General features: G+C 51.1%; 1 protein-coding gene across 2 annotated transcripts; it reads right to left on the minus strand.

The window, feature by feature from the left end:
* Positions 1-622: 622 nt before the first annotated feature.
* Has3 (hyaluronan synthase 3) lies at positions 623-17837 on the minus strand. Of its 2 annotated transcripts, none has more exons than XM_052727062.1 (4): positions 14627-17837; positions 10680-11300; positions 7414-7515; positions 623-6439 (listed from the first exon to the last, which is right to left on the minus strand). In XM_052727062.1, exons 2-4 carry the CDS (start codon positions 11298-11300, stop codon positions 5516-5518), a joined length of 1647 nt encoding a protein of 548 aa, XP_052583022.1. In that variant the 5' UTR covers positions 14627-17837; the 3' UTR covers positions 623-5515. The 2 variants fall into 2 exon arrangements, with proteins under 2 accessions (XP_052583022.1, XP_052583021.1); XM_052727061.1 differs by lacking the exon at positions 14627-17837 and adding an exon at positions 14140-14620.
* Positions 17838-17943: the final 106 nt, after the last annotated feature.

The raw sequence follows: 17943 nt of genomic DNA on the forward strand, positions 1-17943 counted from the left end.
GAAGAGCCCAGGTGCCCAGCAGCTGACCTTGGGAAAGTAGTAGTGGGTACCTTTTACTCTGAGCCATCTTGCTGGCCTCTTCCCCTACTTCTGAATTGTACTGCTGCCATTTCTACCATTAGTCCTTTTAAAACTAGAGAAGAGGAGCCAGGTGTATTAAGTACAGGAGGACATAGTTCTGAGATCCCAGCTGTTTTTTTACATCTGAACTGTGCCTCTAACCTCATGTGTTGAAGGCTTGGTCTCCAGCGAGGCTCTTTGATGGAGGTAGGAGGTGGATTCTTGAACATCACTGGAGAAGCAGCTCTGTTGATAGTCATGCTTTCAGAGCTAATTGGGAAGTGGTGCAGACTTGAGGAAGCAGAGCAGAGCTGGAGAAAGTCAAGTCACTGTGACCATAGCTTGAGGGGTGTGTTTTGTCCCTAGCTTCCTCTAGCTCTCTGCTTCCCTGCAGCTTCTAGGTGAGTAAATTTACTTGAGGACAGGCTCCCTTTTATGATACTCTGCCTCACCATGTACCCAGAAACGGAGTCAATTGATAGGATACCAAAATGTGAGCCCCAGGGAACCTTTCCTCCTGAAGTTCACTTTGGTACTTTTGTCACAGCAACGGACACACCAGCATTATGTAAGGGTTTTTATTTTGTTAAGTGCAGTAAAAAAATTGTTGACCTGAAAACAACAAAAAAGCTAATCTCCAAGAACGATGAAAAGGACAATGCCAGAAGCAGCCGCTCATGGTTGCCAGCACCAGGTTGGCAGCTGCCTTGTCACCTGGAATTGTTGGCATTTTGTGTCATCAGGGCTTGGTGGGCCCAATAAGGCCAACTTAACACTAACTATGGGGTCATCAAGCTCCTCTGAGAGAAAGGTGGCTAGGACCAGTGGTGGCTGGCCAAGGCACCATCAAGCTGCCATAGCAACATTAGGAGTACAAGAAACAGCACCAGAATGGCACCTGTGGTGAGCAAGAGGTGGAGGTGTGTGGGTGTGTGGAAACTCAGGTCCCTAATGGTGCTGCACAGTACTCTGAGCAGTGGAGAAGCTAGAAAGTGTGAAGACTACTGAGGCCCATCCAGCTCAGGAGATGCTATTACTTGGCATTGGAACAGCCAGGTCCAGCCAAGTTGGGGTTGAAACTCTTGAAGATCAGTGTTAAGAAAGAGGAGCTTGCCGGGCAGTGTTGGATCCAGAGTGAGATCCAGGTCAGGCACCAAAACTACACAGAGAAACCTGTCTCAAAAAAACCAAAAAAAGAAAAAAAAAAAAAAAAAAAAAAAAAAAGAGGAGCTTAAAGCAGCCAGTGTTTCAATCCCATGGCCTTTAGAGAAGAGCTACAAGAAAGGCCTTCCTGAGCCAGAAGTTGGGGGAGGGTGAGCCCTGCGTGGGAACACCACAGCTTGGATGGTGAGGAGCCCCAGAAGGCTCGCCAGAGGACAGCTGGTGGAGGAGCTAGATCAAGAGATGGGTGTCAGGCCGGGCGGTGGTGGCGCACGCCTTTAATCCCAGCACTCGGAGGCAGAGGCAGGCAGGTTCCTGTGAGTTCAAGGCCAGCCTGGATTACAGAGGGAGATCCAGGACAGACTCCAAAGCTACACAGAGAAACCCTGTCTTGAAAAACCAAAAAAAAGAGATTGGCATCATTGCTGGTGGAGGAGTTTGGGTAGAGGATGTACAGTGCTTGAGACCCGCAGGACCTCACTGAAGAGCATGCATTAATTCCAAGGAGAGACTGATGTTTACCTTTAAGGACAAAGGGGGTGCTGCCAGAGGAGATGTGCTGCTGGTGATGTGGACCTGGGGATAAAAAGTCGGCTGAGAAGAATGTGGAACTGTGGAAGGGGTCCTAGCACCTGCTTTGCACCGAGCCTCACCATGCAGGTGGTTTTGACACACAAAATCTTTGCTCTTTGGTAGCCAAATAAGATGGGGATTGGAGAACTGGCTAGACACCTTCCATGTGAGCTAGAGTGGTACTCCAATGGTCTCATGAATGAGAACTGCAGAGAACTGGGTCGGCCTGCAACTACAAGTTCAGCAGGGCCTCAGCTCATCTGAAGTATTCCACACTCGAGATGGTGACCTTTGAGATGACTAAGCAGAAAGGGAAGGTCTGTTTAGCCTCTTGAACAGTAGACTCACAAGGGGGACTTAAGTTCCATACTGCTGGGCAAAGGTCAGCACCAACTACCCAGAGTGGAGAGGTGGTCCTGGAGAAAGAGGAAGCCCGTATCTTCAGTCTACATCCTCACATGATGCTGGAGTAGAGAACATAGACATCAGCAAGAAGAATGACAGGTGGAGCTCTGCTATCAGTGTCCCGGAGGTGCAGAAGGAGAAGGCCGAGTTAAAGCAGCTGGGGTGGGAGGGGTGAGGGACATTGGTTGTGGCCCCTGCAATGACTGCAGCGGCTATAAGACAGAATCAAGAAAGATGGTAGAGCTTGTGAAGCAGGAGAAAGATCATCCTGAGAAGGGGGTCCTGGTAGAGCTCTGCTGCACTCTATGAAGAATTCCCACCTATGGTATATCTGGCCACCTGGAGGAACAGGAGCAGCTCCTGGATTTGAGTTAAATAAGGATCATATCCTTAGTGAGAATGCTTTCTAAATAGTCAGGGAAAACTTGAGCTGGAGCATGAGCAGCCTGCATAAGCAGCAGCAAGAGTTCTCAACCTCCTCGGCCATTCCTGGACAAGGAGCTTCTTGGGAAAAGAGGGCAGTCATAGTCCCTTTGCTGGATCCCGCAGTACGGAGGATGGCCCCGGCATGTTGCCACCCCTAGCCATGCACAGCATTGAGAACAAGATCATTAAGTATAGAAAGCAAAAGGACTGCCATGGCTTCATCTAAGACTTCAAGGAGAGGGATGGCTATAAGTCCCATGTTAAGGTTGCGTACATGGATATGTAGGCTAGAAACAAAAATCCAAGGAGGTTTTCCAGAAGCCATACCGCTGCTTCAATCTGAAGGACTTTGACAAAATGAAGCTAGAGCTCCGGCTGCACACTTCTGCACTGTGACTGCCTCAGAGGCAAAAGGCCCATGCATTGTGCTCAGTGGCTGTGCCAAGAACATGATATGAACATTGTCACCAAGTAAAGCCACCTCCCTTCTGGTTCCCTCCCACCCTTAATGTTAAATAAAGTTCCCTCCTTATTTAAAAAAAGCAGGTAAAAATAAATATGTTTACAAATTGTAGAAATAATACAAAAGAGGCTGAAATTGTCAATGAGGAAAAACCAAAATGAGTCTCATTGTATAAAGGCTCCTCCCTCGTAGAACAGGGATCCAGCTGTAGAGTCAGTTTAGTTTTGCTGCTGAAAAACCTACAAAATAAATTAGAAAGTCCAGTCGAGGTCAAATGTTGTAAGCTCACTGCTGTCTCTGCATCTTTAATCTGAGGAGAGGCGAGCACAGTACAAGACAGAGGAGCTGACGGTCGGACAACCAGTTTTCATCCAGAGTCCATTGTCCTGTACTAACCTTCAAGTAGAAGAAGCTGAGGAGAAACACCCTTAGTGCAGTCAGCCCTGTGCTTGGCTGACTGGATTGCCTCCATTGCAGTGTTCAAAATAGTTCACTTCTTAGCAGAAGGGCCCAGAACAACCGCCTTTAAACAAACGGCTGCTGCTGCTTCCCGGCCACCATTAGTTGGGCTTGACATCAGCCAGCAATTTTATTGGAAACTTGAGGTCTGTGTGCTGTGGCAACTGTAAGCTACACATGGAAAACCCTTGTGTTCATGAGAGGAAGGGAAATCCCAGGGTTTGCCCATCTGTGGTTCAGAGTGCACATCATTCCTGTGTAGGAAGCACCTGTGTACACTGTTCTCCACCTTAGGGTTGGTTCTGAGGGGTTAGCTGGCCCCTGTGAGAACAAATGTTTGGAAAATGTAGAAGCAACCCCTAAAGTCAAAGGCTTAGTCATGATCCCAGGTTTTAGATCCAAAAGCTAAGTCTGGTCTGGATTTCAAAACGATATAAAAAGCTCCTCATCACTCCCCAAAAGAAGAGGGGAAATCAAGCAGCTGTGAGGGGGTGAGGGGAGTGCTGAAGTGACTGGAGACTGCTGGACCAGTTCCAGCTCCTGTTGGTTTTTCTGGACTGAAGCAGCAAATGGAGGAGTATCCATTACCTGGCCATAGGATTCCTTGGAGAAGCCACTGAGGAGAATGGATGGTCTCAAAGATGACCAACTTGGATTTGAGGGTTCGTTTGGGCTTTCCACTGGGGATGATTGTCGAGAACAGGTATCTGAAGTCACACATGCTAACCAGCTGCCAGGTACTGACAGTTGTAAGATGAGGAGCAGTGTGGTCAGAAGTGATGTTCTTTCCATGCATGTCGGGAGCAGCCTTGTAAGTCTTGTAGGTCTTGTAAGAGTTCGTGCTCTGCCACGTGAAGAAACTTACTCATGAAAATGGAGAGGGGACTGCTGCCCCCCCCCATAGAAAACAACAACTAAGAACAACTATGTGCCATTGAAGAAAATGAAATATCGAGTAGGAAGTCTAGCCTCGGATCAGAGCTGAATTTGAGAGGAATCAGGTATGAATGAGCCAAAAAACTAAGACTTCCCTGAACACATTTGAACTTCCTGGTAGATTTGATCTGCCCAGCAAGGTCTCTTGACAGTTTTGGAATCCTTGTAAAAGTCTGAGCAGTTTCCAGTTGGAACACATTCAGTCCAAGGCCTCCATGGTTTTTTAGCACCACGACAATCTCTTTGTCCCTCCTGTCAAACTATTTTTGTAAGAGACAGGATCTCATGTAGTCCAGCCTGGCCTTGAACCTCTGATCTCTTATATCTATCTACCTTCCAAGTGCTGGGATTACACCCATGACACCTGACCAAACTTTCCTTTATAGTATGCACAAAAAACCAACCACTAAACTTAGTACTTACTCCTGGTGGCTTGGCCCATCTCTGGGATGTTTTGGTGTGGTGTGGAGTCTATTACATAAAGCACCATTTCTTAGACCCTGTTTTCTGACCAAAGATCAGGTTTCCCAGCCTTGTTATCTCAGGCACAAACTTAATGCATTGATGGCTAATTAGAGGTTGGGGAAAGGGGTACTAGCTGGCCAGACTTGATGGGCACGTCGCTTACATCTCATCATGTTCAAGTGGACTAGGAAGACACTTTCCTGAAGGCTGTCATTGCTTCTGTACCAGTTGTCACAGGATGGAATTACCACTTGGTTTAGCACATTTCTGGGTTCTCTGTAGTTCCCAGAAGGAAGTAAAATCTTTTCTCAGAGATCACTGCCTGTGCAAGGGCAAGCAGACAGGTAGCCTGAAAACAAGTCCATCTGCCCCGTGCCTGAAGAATCAGTGCTGCACTTCCAGAGCAGAGCTACCCAGGCCACACCAGTCACCATTCTTTGCATTTCAGATTTGTCCTTTCAGCCATGAAACTAGAACACAACACTCCCTTCTCCCTCCCACCCTGTCTTTTCCATTCCCCTCCCCTCCCTTACCCATTGCACTTTTCCCACTTTACTCGGGGTTATATCACACCTCAGCAAAAGCTAGGCTGTACTGCTCTGGCTTTTTCCCACACCTCCGGGCAATAATGGCCAGATAGAGCATGAGGAGGGCCACCCAGTAGCAGCCATACAGGATGGCCCCAGAGACTAGGAAGGCTAGTTCAGTCTCACTGAACAAGTCCTGACAATAAGCTGTGTAGGCTAGGCCCCCTAGAAGAACTGCTACCCAGATGGACACAGGGATTAGGCCAATGAAGTTCACTACAATGGTTTTTCTGCCAGAAGTGCCCCAGCCAGACTTGTTGATGGTAGCAATGGCAAAGATCTTGGCTGGCAGGAGGCTGGACATATAGAGAAGGGAGTAAAGAGACATGAAGATCATCTCTGCATTGCCTCGAAGGAAGCAGGCATAGGTAGCCTTGATAATGCCCACCAGCTGCACCGTCAGCAGGAAGAGGAGAATGTTCCAGATGCGACCACGGTAGAAAAGTTGTATGACTGTGGCAATGAGGAAGAATGGGAAGAAGCCTGTGACCACCGATTCATAGGTCATCCAGAGGTGGTGCTTATGGAACCACAGAGAATTATAGAGCCATTCCCGGAAGTATGACTTGCTCCAGCGGGTCTGCTGGTTGAGCCATCGCAGGTACTTAGTGGGGGTCTCTGTGAGGCACTTAGAGCGTGCTGTGTACTTAGTCTGGTAACCAAGACTCAGGACTCGATTGGTCAGGTGTCGATCATCCCCAAAACTGCACTTGCTGCCTAGGAACTTCTGATGGTACCAGTCCTCCAGGAACTGCTGAAGGAGGCTATTTCGGTACATGCCCAAAGGCCCACTGATACATTGTACACAGCCAAAGTAGGACTGGCAGGCCCGCTCCACGTTGAAGGCCATCCAGTACCTCACGCTGCTCAGGAAGGAGATCCATGAGTCATACTTGTTGAGGATCTGTAAGGGGACAAAGATGCTTGTTCATCTGAGGCCTTTCTGCTCTGAGTAGTACTGCTCACACCAGAAAGGGTAGAAAAGCCTACTGCTCACACTCCTGGGCATTAGTTCTAGACTTACGAGAACTGAGGAATCTGAAACTCAGAGTGGTCATATAAAACCTCGCTCCCCAGCACCAGCTCCACCTTAACGCCAGCACCTCCACTGATTCCCAAGTAAGATGCTCCAGTAGTCAGTGCCTTGTCTTAGGAGAGGCATTGGTGGTGGCAGAGAAAAGGGCTTGAGGAAGAAGCAGAAAGCAAAGCCACTCTACCTGTCTTGCTCCTTGGCTGGTAAGCCTTTAAGAGGACATGACATGGCCTGCAGTGTCCTCTGGTTCTGCATGCTCAACATACTGCCTGTAGCTCTTTAGCCTGTGGTCCCTAAAGCATGGGCTTTTCAAGGAACCTACTTGGGAGCTATCAGCTACACTATCAGTCCAAAAGGAAGTAGTTTCTGAGACCTGCAGTATCCAAATCCTGTGTCCTTCCAAATGCAAATGTTTTGAATTTATTTTAGTGTGTGGGTATTGTCTACTTGTCTGTCTGTGCACCACTGGCATGCATGCCTGTGGAGGCCAGAAGAGGGCATCAGATCCCCTAGAACTGTAGTAATGACCTCTTGTGAGTCCTCATGTAGATGCTGGTGATCGAACCTGGGCTGCAAGAGCAGCTGTAATCTTAACAGCTGAGCCATCTCCCCAGCCTCCCACTTTAACTTTTCTAATGCTCCCCTCCCCTTACCCATGTTCACGAAGAGCAGGAAATGAGTTGGGCAGTCAGAGAAGTGAGCCCTTGAAGGCCAGCAAAAGCTATGAGGGAAACTGCTCCCCAGATTCTGGTAAGTCCAGAGATTCATTTCCCACGCATATTCCACTGGGTTTAGAAACAGAAAAGGCCAACCCCAACCCCCAGGAACTCCTGGTTACTTCTTACTTGGACATCTCCTCCAACGCCCCCTACTTGAGGATCTTCTTCCAAGACACGAAGCATCTCAACGGTGCAGGCTGGATCCAGCACAGTGTCAGAGTCACACACCTACAGGAAGTGCACTGTCAGGTTCTCTGTAAGTTCCCTCCCGCTTCAGGAAGCTGCTCCTGTCTGAGGAACCTGGCCCCCTCTCACATTTACTGCCAGCAAACTGCTCTATGCTAGGTAGAAAGGGGTGGGGGGACAAAGGGAAGAAAGATGGACAGTTCAGGTACCATGAGGCTAAGGAGAGCGCCCCAGGAGATGATGTCAGGGGCTACTGCTGAGGTGATCTCATAAGTAGTTTGCTAACAGTGCTCTGATTTCAACCCTGGCCTCCTGGTGAACCTATGGACTGTGATAAGAAGGAGTCTACCTGCCCAAGAGCACCTCCATGAGATGAAGCTGCTGCCCAAGCATTCTGTGCTTGGAATCTTGGCCAAGTCTTTATGACAGGTATATGTGGCCAACAGCTCCTCTTGTCTGATCTACTCTGAATAAGCTGGAAGCTGGCAGCAGTTGCCAACAATCACACCCTGCATCAAATCCTGTCTGCAAATGTAGCTCCTTCCCTCAAGGTCTAACACATAACTGTCAGTTGCACCTGAACTCTGGGTACACACACCACGGTGGCTGACTGCCTGTCTGTCTGTCTGTCTGCCTGCCTGCCTGCCTGCCTGCCTTCTTTCCTCCCTTCCACTTTGAGATAGTCTTTTATGTAGCCCTGGCTGTGCTGGAGTGCTATGTAGACCAGGAAAACCTCGAACTCAGAGATCTGCCTCCCAAGTGCTGGGACTGAAGGTGTGAGCTACTGTGACCAGCCTTTTCTGTCTGTTTTTTGAAATTACTGAAATGGTCCTGGCATTGCATTGGGCAGGGAAACTGGGTTTACTAACTCGTTGACTGGGCTCTATGGTCACTGTTCTCAGAGCAGATGAACTTAAACCCTGTTCCGTCGAAGCTTTTACTAAAGTTGCTGGCATAAGACCCTCAATTAAATTCCCAGAAGCAAAAATAAATAAGGCTGCCTCTGACACCCCAGTCTTCCCGGTTCTCGTCGTGTTAGAAGACAGGGTCGCACAAACAAGCAGCAGAATGCTAAGGGGGAAACGCACAGCCATCAGCCCCAGTTCTGCTTCCTCTGCCCTCCCCACCAGATGTCCTTCCATCCTGTTGGAGCTGGGGAAGGTCCCAGGGAGCCTCCGTCCAGAATCCCAGAGGCTCCTCAATTAAAAGGCCAACTGCTCGATACTGCTGGTCTTGGCTCAGTGACCATTTCTATCCTCTTCTCCACGCTGCTTTGCTTCATCCACTTCAGGAAGGTCCTAGCTAAGCAGTTAGGGAAGGAAGAGTAATGTCTACCTGGTGTCACCACTGGCTGGGCAAGGGTTTCCCCACAGAGAAGCAGATACTCTTTAGCAGGGCTGTTGGAAGGCTGGCTGGAACTCAGCAAACACGCACTGAATGTAACTCAGGGCTGCCTTAGGTAGGGCCCAGGCCCATCAAGAGTAGAGCATGCTGCTTTAGTGGGAGTCGGTGAAGGTCCACCAGAACACACACAGTCAAGAGAGGCAAAGCAGGTTGGCTCCTCTGCTTCAGGGACTGGCTGACAAAGTTATTGTTGCCTGACATTTGTCAAGACCAAGGGCTTTTTCTTGTGTTTCTGGGTTCTAAGAAAAGTCTAACAAAGACCCCAAGTCCTCAGGGAAACTACAGAATCAAACAGCCTTCTAGGCACATCCCTCCTTACATGCTTGGGTCCATGGAGTTAGGAAAGGAACATTTAATAGCATTCAAGGACTGAAGATGATGCCTATGAGATGGAATCAGTACACAGTGAGCTACCAAAACAGCCACTAATCTTCCAAGTGTTCATAAACAATTGGCAGGAGCCTTCGGCACATGTAGACAAGAGGCTGTGAGGAATTCTGGGCCAGAACCTGGGCAACTGAGTTGTCTGTTTCTAGTTGGTACTGAAATGTATCCTTTTAATCTTTTCTGCTCTGTCTAGTTTGTATTTGGAATTTTGAGCTGTGTAAACCTTGCAGTCTAATGGAATGTCCAGGCTGGTGCCAGCCACCATTTGATCTGAGCGGGGTCTGTTTGGAGTTCCAGACCTGCCAACACTGGAAAAAGGAAGTTGGAAGAATGGGACTCTGTGGTCCTAACTCAAACAAAGCTGAGTGGTTTTTAGCAGAATCCTTTTACTCATTATACTTAATTTTTTTTTTCAAGACAGGGTTTCTCCTTGCCTGTCCTGGATCTCGCTCTGTAGACCAGGCTGGCTTCGAACTCACAGAGATCCGCCTGACTCTTCCTACCAAGTGCTGGGATTAAAGGCGTACGCCATCATCACCCAGCTACTTAATTTTTTTTTTTTTATGTCAGGCAGTGGTGGCGCACGCCTTTAATCCTAGCACTCGGCAGGCAGAGGCAGGTGGGTCTCTGTGAGTTCAAAGCCAGCCTTGTCTGCAGAGCGAGTCGCAGGACAGCCAGGGCTACACAGAGAAACCTTGTCTCCAAACAACAACAAAAAAACCAAAAACAAAAAGAAAAGATTTATTTTTATGTGTCTGGATGTTTGGTCTACATGTAAGTTGGCACCGCTTGCATGCATTGCCTACAAAGGCCATAAGAGGGCGTCGGATCCCCCGGAACTGAAGTTACAGAGGTTGTTAGCTGCCATGTGGGTGCTGGGAATGGAAGGTGGGTCCTCCAGAACAGCCAGTGCTCTGAACTGATGAGCTGTTTCTCTAGTCCCTGTTCAGTCACCCTGTTGCCAGTAGTGAGACAGACACAAGGACTAAAAGCAAGCCGTGGATAGACCGCCTGAGAGGTCTGTTGTTTGACCTGAGGCAAGTTATTCTCCAAACTTCTGTTTGACCTTTCTGTGAACTCCGAAGAGCAGTTCTGTTATAAGCAGAGCTATTCTAAGTGCTAGAAGAATGGATATATTTGAGGCACCCCAGCAGTGCCCTGTATGAAGTCAGTGCTGTGCACCCGGTTGCTGTTGTTATGAGGCCATCAGTTCAGGGGGCTGCCCAGTTACCATCAGAACCACTGCCCAGGCTTGGTCAACTCCTAGGGTGTCTTCAGCACTGTTATGCCTTGTTTATGGGCAAGGAGGATGGCTACAACACCAAGACCCACGCCACGTTTTAAGTTGCTGGAGGAGAGTATGCCTGGTTGGCCACACGTGCCATGTGCACACACTCCTAGGGAGGCAGACTTACCTGGATGTAGTCCACTGAGTTGCCAAGGGCCTTGAAGGCTGTGTACATGACCTCACGCTTGCCTCCCCATTTCTGCATGATACATGAGAAAGTGCTGGCCCACACCACGGCTCGCACGCGCTCCATGCCTTCCTGCAGGCTGGCCTCCGTCTCTCCTTCACCTGCTTCATGGAAATTGCTACGCCACACAAAGAAGCCAGCTTGCTCAGTGCCGCCCAGCACCTCGTGGAAGATGTCCAGCATGTAGGCATCTTCCTGGCGATTGCCATCCACTACCATGACCACCTTGAGGTTTGGAAAGGAGATGCGCTGAGCTGAACGCAGGCACTTGCGCAAGTACTCAGGGTCCTCTTGGTAGGCAGCAATGCAGAGTGCCACCGAACGTTGCTTCAGGGGGCGCCCTGCCCTGCGCATGCGTCGGTGCTCTAGGAAGGCAAACAGGCTCTGGATGAGCAAATGTAGACCCAGGATGGCACCGTAGAGGCCGAAGGACAGGTAGTGCTTTTCTGTGTGGATAAACTGGTAGCCTGTCACATAGGCTGCCAGGATGCCCCCAAGCACCACCAGGGCAAACAGACTGGTGCCCACCACACGCAGGGCTGTAGTCAGCTGTACCGGCATCTGGGAACAGAAGAGACATTTGGTCAGGCAGGGGCAGCATTCCCAGTTAGAGGAGCTAGAGCATCCTCAGAGATAGGCTCAGAACAAGAGAAATGACCCACTAATAAAAACCATTATCACTTACTGAACTTGACCAAGACCACATGGAAACTCAGAACTAGACTGCTGGGGTTCAAGTCCCAGTTCCGCCGTTTCTGTCTGTCTAACCCACTCCCTTTCTAGCTGTGTGGTCTGTAAAATGTGTTATACTACTAACCTCACAGCATGTTCCAGTAGCGAATAGGTGTCATGTAAGGGAAGTAGAGTAGCGCTGATCACAGATAAACCAAAGGCTAGTCCCCTGGGATTGGTAGAGTGACCTGTCTGACCCAAAGCTCCTAATCAGTAAGCCTCAGCAGGGACACTGGGCACAGAGGCAACCCAGGCATGATGGGTCAGGTGTCAGCCCACGGCCTACAGCCATGGCCTAATGGGGGAGTGCAGTCGGGAGGGGACTGTTCCTCTGTAACAGCAAAAGGGCCCATGGAGAATGCAGGGGCAGGGAACATAAAGGCTGTGGCAGGTAGACAGACACATCCTTTCCCTTTCCCTCCACTAGCTCAGCAAGAAACTGCCCCGTGTTTGCTTTCACTTTTTTCTTTACTTACTTGAGAGGCAGGAGAAAAGGCCAGGGGGAAACTGACGGGGGAGGGGGTGGAGACAGCTCTCCTGCAAGTCCAGCACCGAGGGCCAGAGGGAACTGCTGCAGGCACTGCAGAGGGAGCCGGCTGCTGGGAGCCCTGCCCTCTTGGTCCTAGTGCCCTGGCAGGCTCTCCGCCGGCAAGTCCCCTGCCCAGCCACTCGGGCAAACAATGCAGGGTTCCGTTTGTAACGAAGTTGGGGTTCCTAGCACCTGCCCTGTTGGGAACAGCTGTGCGTTAATGAGAAGAGCCCAGGACTTGGCATCAGAGACCAAGGGTTGGACAAGCTTCACTGCCTCCTGGCTACCTGACCTTGCCCAAAGACTTAGTGTCCCTGTCCCTAGGAGTGGTGCTAATGATTCCTTGTTTCTCAAATCTAGGTGATTTCCCAGAAAATGGATGCACATTAGCCCTCAAGGGCTTCCCAGATGGGAGAGGGTATGAAGCAGAGGGGGAAGGAGAGGTTGCCCTCCCCTCTCGGCTACCTGCCCCATCTGGAGAATTCGTTTCCCCCCTTGTCTCAGACAATGACCTCTCACTTCCAAGCCTGCTTCAACTCTGGTCTCCCTGAAACTGGGCACCATCCCAACAGGAACAGACTTTGCTGCCAAGGACACCCCTCACATAGGATGGGTGAGGAACAGACAGTCACTGCTTAAATCCGCAAAAGCATTCTTCCAGCAGTGTAGATCTGAAAGAGCTCTTGGCAGCTTGGCCTCTCTGGGAAGCCTGGCCTCTGGGCTCTCTGCCCCACCAGCCCCGGGAGCCACCGCATGATTCCCCTGTAGGACCCCCAGCCCTCCCTGCACACACCCAGCCCAGGACGCCCCAGGCCTACGTCCTCTGCCCGGTTCCCCTCTAGCCGACGCATGGGGGGCGCTGCGGACCCCACTGCCCGCCTTGTCCTGGGAAGGGACAAGAGGTGCCCTGGCCAGCCCAGCAACCTGCGCCCTGGCGCCCCGCTTCGGTGCAGTTCCGGGGGCTATGCGGTCAGGTCCAAGGCAGCTACCGAAGCTCTCGGCACGCTCCTCACCCGGACCCGGCTTCAGCTTCGTCCGGTAGCTAAAGCCACTCGGCCACACCCACGTGCCGGTTTTCCACGACCCAGCCGGGAAGGAACGGGAAACCCAAGAAATAACAGCCAAACCAGGCCCTACTCAGCTCCCCAGGGCCCCAGGTACCTTGGCGAAAGAGTGCCTGCAAACAAAGGCGGCATCCCTGCTGTCGCCAGTCCCCTCCATCCGCGGGCCGGACCCTCCCCCCTCAGGAATTAAGAGGCACTACCTTCGTACCCACCTCCCCACACAAGACCCAAGAAGGTTCTGCAGTTAGATACCCTACGTGCAGTCAGGCTCTGGCGCGGGCTCTGGTTGAGGTCCCCTGCCTAGACAGGGGACTGTATTTCCTCAAGCCGGTAGACGAGAGTGTGTGCTCTTATATCCTGGGCCGCTTCCCCCATCCCGAGATCCTGGAAAGCCCGGACCAGGCTAGCTACGGCGCACTCGGGTTCAAGGACACGAGGCTGGGGTGCTTTACAAGATCGATGTCCCGTATGACAACGGAAGGAAAGAAATGAAAACCTCCAGGCAAGGACGCACGCCTCCCTACCCAGCCGGGAAACTTTGAGGGGCTGCGAGGTTCGTACGCTGACAGGTGCGCCCTGCAGCCGGGCCCACGCGCGGCGGTACGGAAACTTGCACTGGTGGCTGCGGCTCCTCCGCTCGAGCCTCGGCGCCCTCGGACCCCTCTGAGCCGGCAAGGAGAGGGAGCTCATCCAACAGACTCGGGCTGTGGGGATCGGATCGCTGGAAATCGTGATGTCCCCGCAGGTGCGAAGCCCCTGCGGGCGTGAGTGGGGGGAGGGGCACACTAGCCTCGCGCCCCGCACCACGGTCTCCCCACCCCTCCCCTGCCCCCCCGCCTCCTTCTTCATTCACAAAACACGAGCCGCAAGGGAGGAAGGGAGAAGGAGAGGCTGCAGGAGCCCAGGATGTTGGAAGAAAGGAAGAGAGACCGGTGGGGATCCCGCGGCACGGACCGCCGCCGGGAATCCTAGAACGGCCGCAAGCCCTGACCATCCGGAACCCTAGGGTCTCCAGGGCGCCGCAAGAGGCGCCTGAGGAGCAGCCCCGTTCGGCCCGCCCCTTGGATGCGCTCACCGTGCCGCCGCCGCCGGCTGCCCGCGCTCCGGTGCTCAGCAGGCCCGCGGCGGCTCCATGCCCCTCCTCCGGCTCCGCCGCCGCGCGCTGCTTCCACCGTGCTGCCGCGCGCTCCCACTGATGATCGCCGGCCCCAGCCTCCTTAAGTATTGTGCCCTCCTCCCGCCCCGCGGCCGGGAAAGTTGGCAAGAGTGGGTTCCCGGCCACCAGCCGCTGCTCTTCAGATGCGGGGTCCCTCGTGGACGCAGCCCCTCCGGCTCTAGAGTCGCAGCCTCTGCGCCCTCTGGGAAACTGGGGACCCCCAGTGCAGCCCAAGGCCCCACTGCTCCGCGCCGACCTCCGGGCCAGTAGCCTTGGAAAGGCGGCCATTGTCCCCAGCCTAGAACCTGAAGCGTCGTTAACTTTCCAGATGACCCGTAGGGACCTCCAAAACCGTTCCTGTCCATCCCCGTCCCCCACACCCCGGTCCCGAAGTCTGAAAACCTACCCTGCAAGCCAGCTAGCACAGAATGTATCTTCTCCCGACTTCTAAACCAATGTTCTTCTGGAACCTTCCCGGTGGCAAGAAGAGAGGAACAGAAGAGAAAAATTGTCAAATAAAGAGCCTGGTCAAAGAAGATGTTAACAGTCGTGACAAGCTGAGCTTTGAATTCCGCAGCGGGGCGCTGATGACATTGTTTAAAAGCTGCAGATTGGTCTAGCAGGAACCTAGGAGATTCCGATCTTAAAGCCCAAACAATTCTTCCTCCCCACCTTCACACCTTTATTTCCGACATCCCGACCTCTTAAGTTTCCATCTGACATCCTCGCTAATAAGTTTCCAGGCCTCTGAACGCTGGTGCTAGACTTGGGTGAGGTGAGGTGGAGAGGGGTTCGGGAGAAGAGGATGCTATTAGCAGAAGTTAGAACCAGCTGGAGACCTGGAGCTTTTACATCTCGGGAAAGCTTGAAGAGAAATGATAATCAAAGACTAGTTTTAAAAATGAATTTATGGGGTCGGGCAATGGTGGTGCACACCTTTAATCCCAGCACAGAGGCAGGCAGATCTCTGAGTTCGAGGCCAGCCTGGTCTACAGAGTGAGTTCCAGGACAGGCAGGGCTACGCAGAGAAACCCTGTCTCAAAACACCAAACAACAACAACAACAAAATGATGTGTCCTTCAAGCATCATCAGAGATAACTTGGCCAGCTGACACCATTTCATAGGCATGTGAGCTGCAGTTTGGAAGCTGTCCTCTCAGACTTGTCCACAGTCCCTCAGTCACTTAACCACAGCACCTGGCTTACCTGCCCCATCCTGACAGATAAAATCACTATGTGTCACCCTGCTTCAGGGGACATCGCTGCATGGGTTAAAAGGCTTCTCAGTGAGTTTGTTTTGTTTTGTTATTTATTTTGAGACAGGGTCTCTCTAGCCCAGGATGGGTGCTTGAACTTCCTATGTAGCCAAGGGGATAACCTTGAACTTCTTCCTTTAACTCAGAAGAGACAGGTGAGGTCCACCACACCCAGTTTATTCAACAATGGGGCATGAACCCTAGGTTTAGCACATACATGGTAAGCACTGTGTGCTATCCCCGGCTCCAAAGAGTGTGCTGAGACAGGATTTCTCTGTTAACAGTCCCGGCTGTCTTTGAACTCTCTTTCTAGACCAGGATGGCCTGGAACTCACAGAGCTCCTCCTGCTTCTGCTTCCCCACTGCTGGGACTAAAGTCTAAGAGTGCGCTCTTAAAGGCTGTTGAGATGGCCCAGAAAGTAAAGACACTTTGGGTCAAACTTGAGTTCAATCTCTGGGACTCACATGTTGGAAGAAGCAATTACCACAAGTCCTCTGACCTCCGCACAAGTGATATATAGGTCCACAATAAATCATAAAACACAGAAAGGCTAATATTGAATCCACAGTGGCATGTGTGTTGTGCTACAGACCGTCTGAGGGGCCTGGCCATAGCCATCAGCAAATACCCGGATAGAGAAGTGTTTGCTTGGTAAAGAGAATTGTTCAGGAGTCTGTCGACTTGTTCTGCCACTGGCTGTGACAGTAAACTTCAAGGTCTCCCTCCTAGAAATGAGGGAGAGGACTGTTTCAAGATTTGCAGAGTCGTTGAGAGGGTCCGTACATAGTCAGCCTCAGCCTGAGGTGGCGTCATGGCCATCCTGATCGCCAGTGACAGGCAGTTCTCCAGTTGGTGTTTAGAAAAACAAACAATATCTTGTCCTGATTCCATTACAGATCTTAGGAGCCTAGGGCCACCATGCCACCTCAAGAGGCACCTGAATCTGGAGGGGCCAGGGTCTTAGGGATCTATTCGATCTCCCTTCCTCCCTCCCAGAGTTGCAGTATACAACATTTTAGATCAAGAAAAACAAGCAGGGAGTCTGCAGTGCTAAACAATGAGTGCAGTGGCCTCCTGGAGAGCAGATGTTCCACACAGAGGTTCATCTCCCTGTGGTGGGAGGGCCTAGCATGGCCAGGTGCTTAACTGCTTGAAGAAGCCAGAAATCTAGACCTGTATGTGAAATCTCTTCATTTTTAAGTGTTAGCAGCTGATTCAGAAGTTAAAAACAAACATTCCATAGGTTAGATAAAATGCACCAGTCATGGTCTGCCAACTGGCTGCTTGTAAAATGTTTAGATGCTCAAGGAATGGGGCAGCCATCTTGAAAAGGCCCAATTCTGTCCCTTTCCTGACTTCTCTGTGTACACATTCCCTTCCCTGCAGCTGCTCCAGGGCCGGCGCATGCTAGTTAGTTTCTAAGACTCCAACTATGACCTGCAGTTTCCTTGTCCCTCTCCACTGACTCTAGGGTGGGGCTGGCTCAGCACAACCTTCCCAGTCAATTAAGACCTTCCACAGGAACAGTGGGCCCAAATGCCACATTAAGGACCTGTAGCATGAATCTTAAAAGTTCTTATTAATAAAAACAAACCCAGAGCCAGGTGTTGGGGTGAACACTGGAAGATCAGAGAAGCAGAACAAGCCACAGCTACCTCACCTTGCCAATTCCTCAGCTGATCCTGTATTCTCAGACTGGATGCTTCTCCGCTGAACGGTGCTGCTCAAAAGCCTAAAAGTTTAACCAGCTCTAGTTCCTGGTTCTCATGCCTTATATACCTTTCTGCTTTCTGTCATCACTTCCTGGGATTAAAGGCTCACTTCCTGGGATTAAAGGCATGAGTCACCATGCCTGGCTGTTTCCAGTGTGGCTTTAAACTCACAGAGATCCTGAGGGATTGATGGATCTCTGCCTCCCAAGTGATAGGATTAAAGGTGTGAGTGCCACCATTTTCTGGCCTCTATATCTAGTGGCTGTTCTGTTCTCTGACCCCAGATAAGTTTATTAGGGTGCACAATATGTTGGGGAACACAATATCACCACAAGGACCGTCGGTGCTCTGCCTATACCAATTGGCTTTGCTCCAGTCTAAGTGGTGAACTGCCCCTTTCTGATGTGCAGGACCATATAGTCAGGCAGAGAAAAACCGTCTTTCCCTTTGGAAGACTGGCGGTAGCAGGGAGGATTTGCAGGAATTAACATCCAGTTTGAGGGGCCCTGTTTGCACTTATTCCTTCATTGGAAAGTCGTAAAGGGCTGCAGTTTATCTCCGTGTACCACTGGGGATTTAGAAATAGGGTTAATTCCATACCCAGTCACTTAGAAATGTGCATTCAGATGTTGCTGAATCAGCTTTTGCACAGGTTCTAGACACTAAGTCCCTCAATCTGGCTCAAAAGATTCGTGCCGCCCGGGGTGGGGGTGGTGGGGTGGCGGTGGTGGCGAATGCCTTTAATCCCAGCACT

Source organism: Peromyscus californicus, unplaced genomic scaffold (genome assembly GCF_007827085.1).
Source record: "Peromyscus californicus insignis strain IS unplaced genomic scaffold, ASM782708v3 Scaffold_8__1_contigs__length_139910024, whole genome shotgun sequence".
Lineage (NCBI taxonomy): Eukaryota > Metazoa > Chordata > Mammalia > Rodentia > Cricetidae > Peromyscus > Peromyscus californicus.

What these genes read in the sequence shown, in the direction of transcription:
- Has3 (XM_052727061.1), bottom strand. Translation starts at nt 14,508, where the DNA reads ATGGCCGCCTTTCCAAGGCTACTGGCCCGGAGGTCGGCGCGGAGCAGT. An exon ending in CAGCCGGCGGCGGCGGCACG is followed by an intron (nt 11,301 to 14,139) that starts GTGAGCGCATCC and finishes TTCTGTTCCCAG; the next exon opens with ATGCCGGTACAGCTGACTAC. An exon ending in ACTCAGTGGACTACATCCAG is followed by an intron (nt 7,516 to 10,679) that starts GTAAGTCTGCCT and finishes CACTTCCTGTAG; the next exon opens with GTGTGTGACTCTGACACTGT.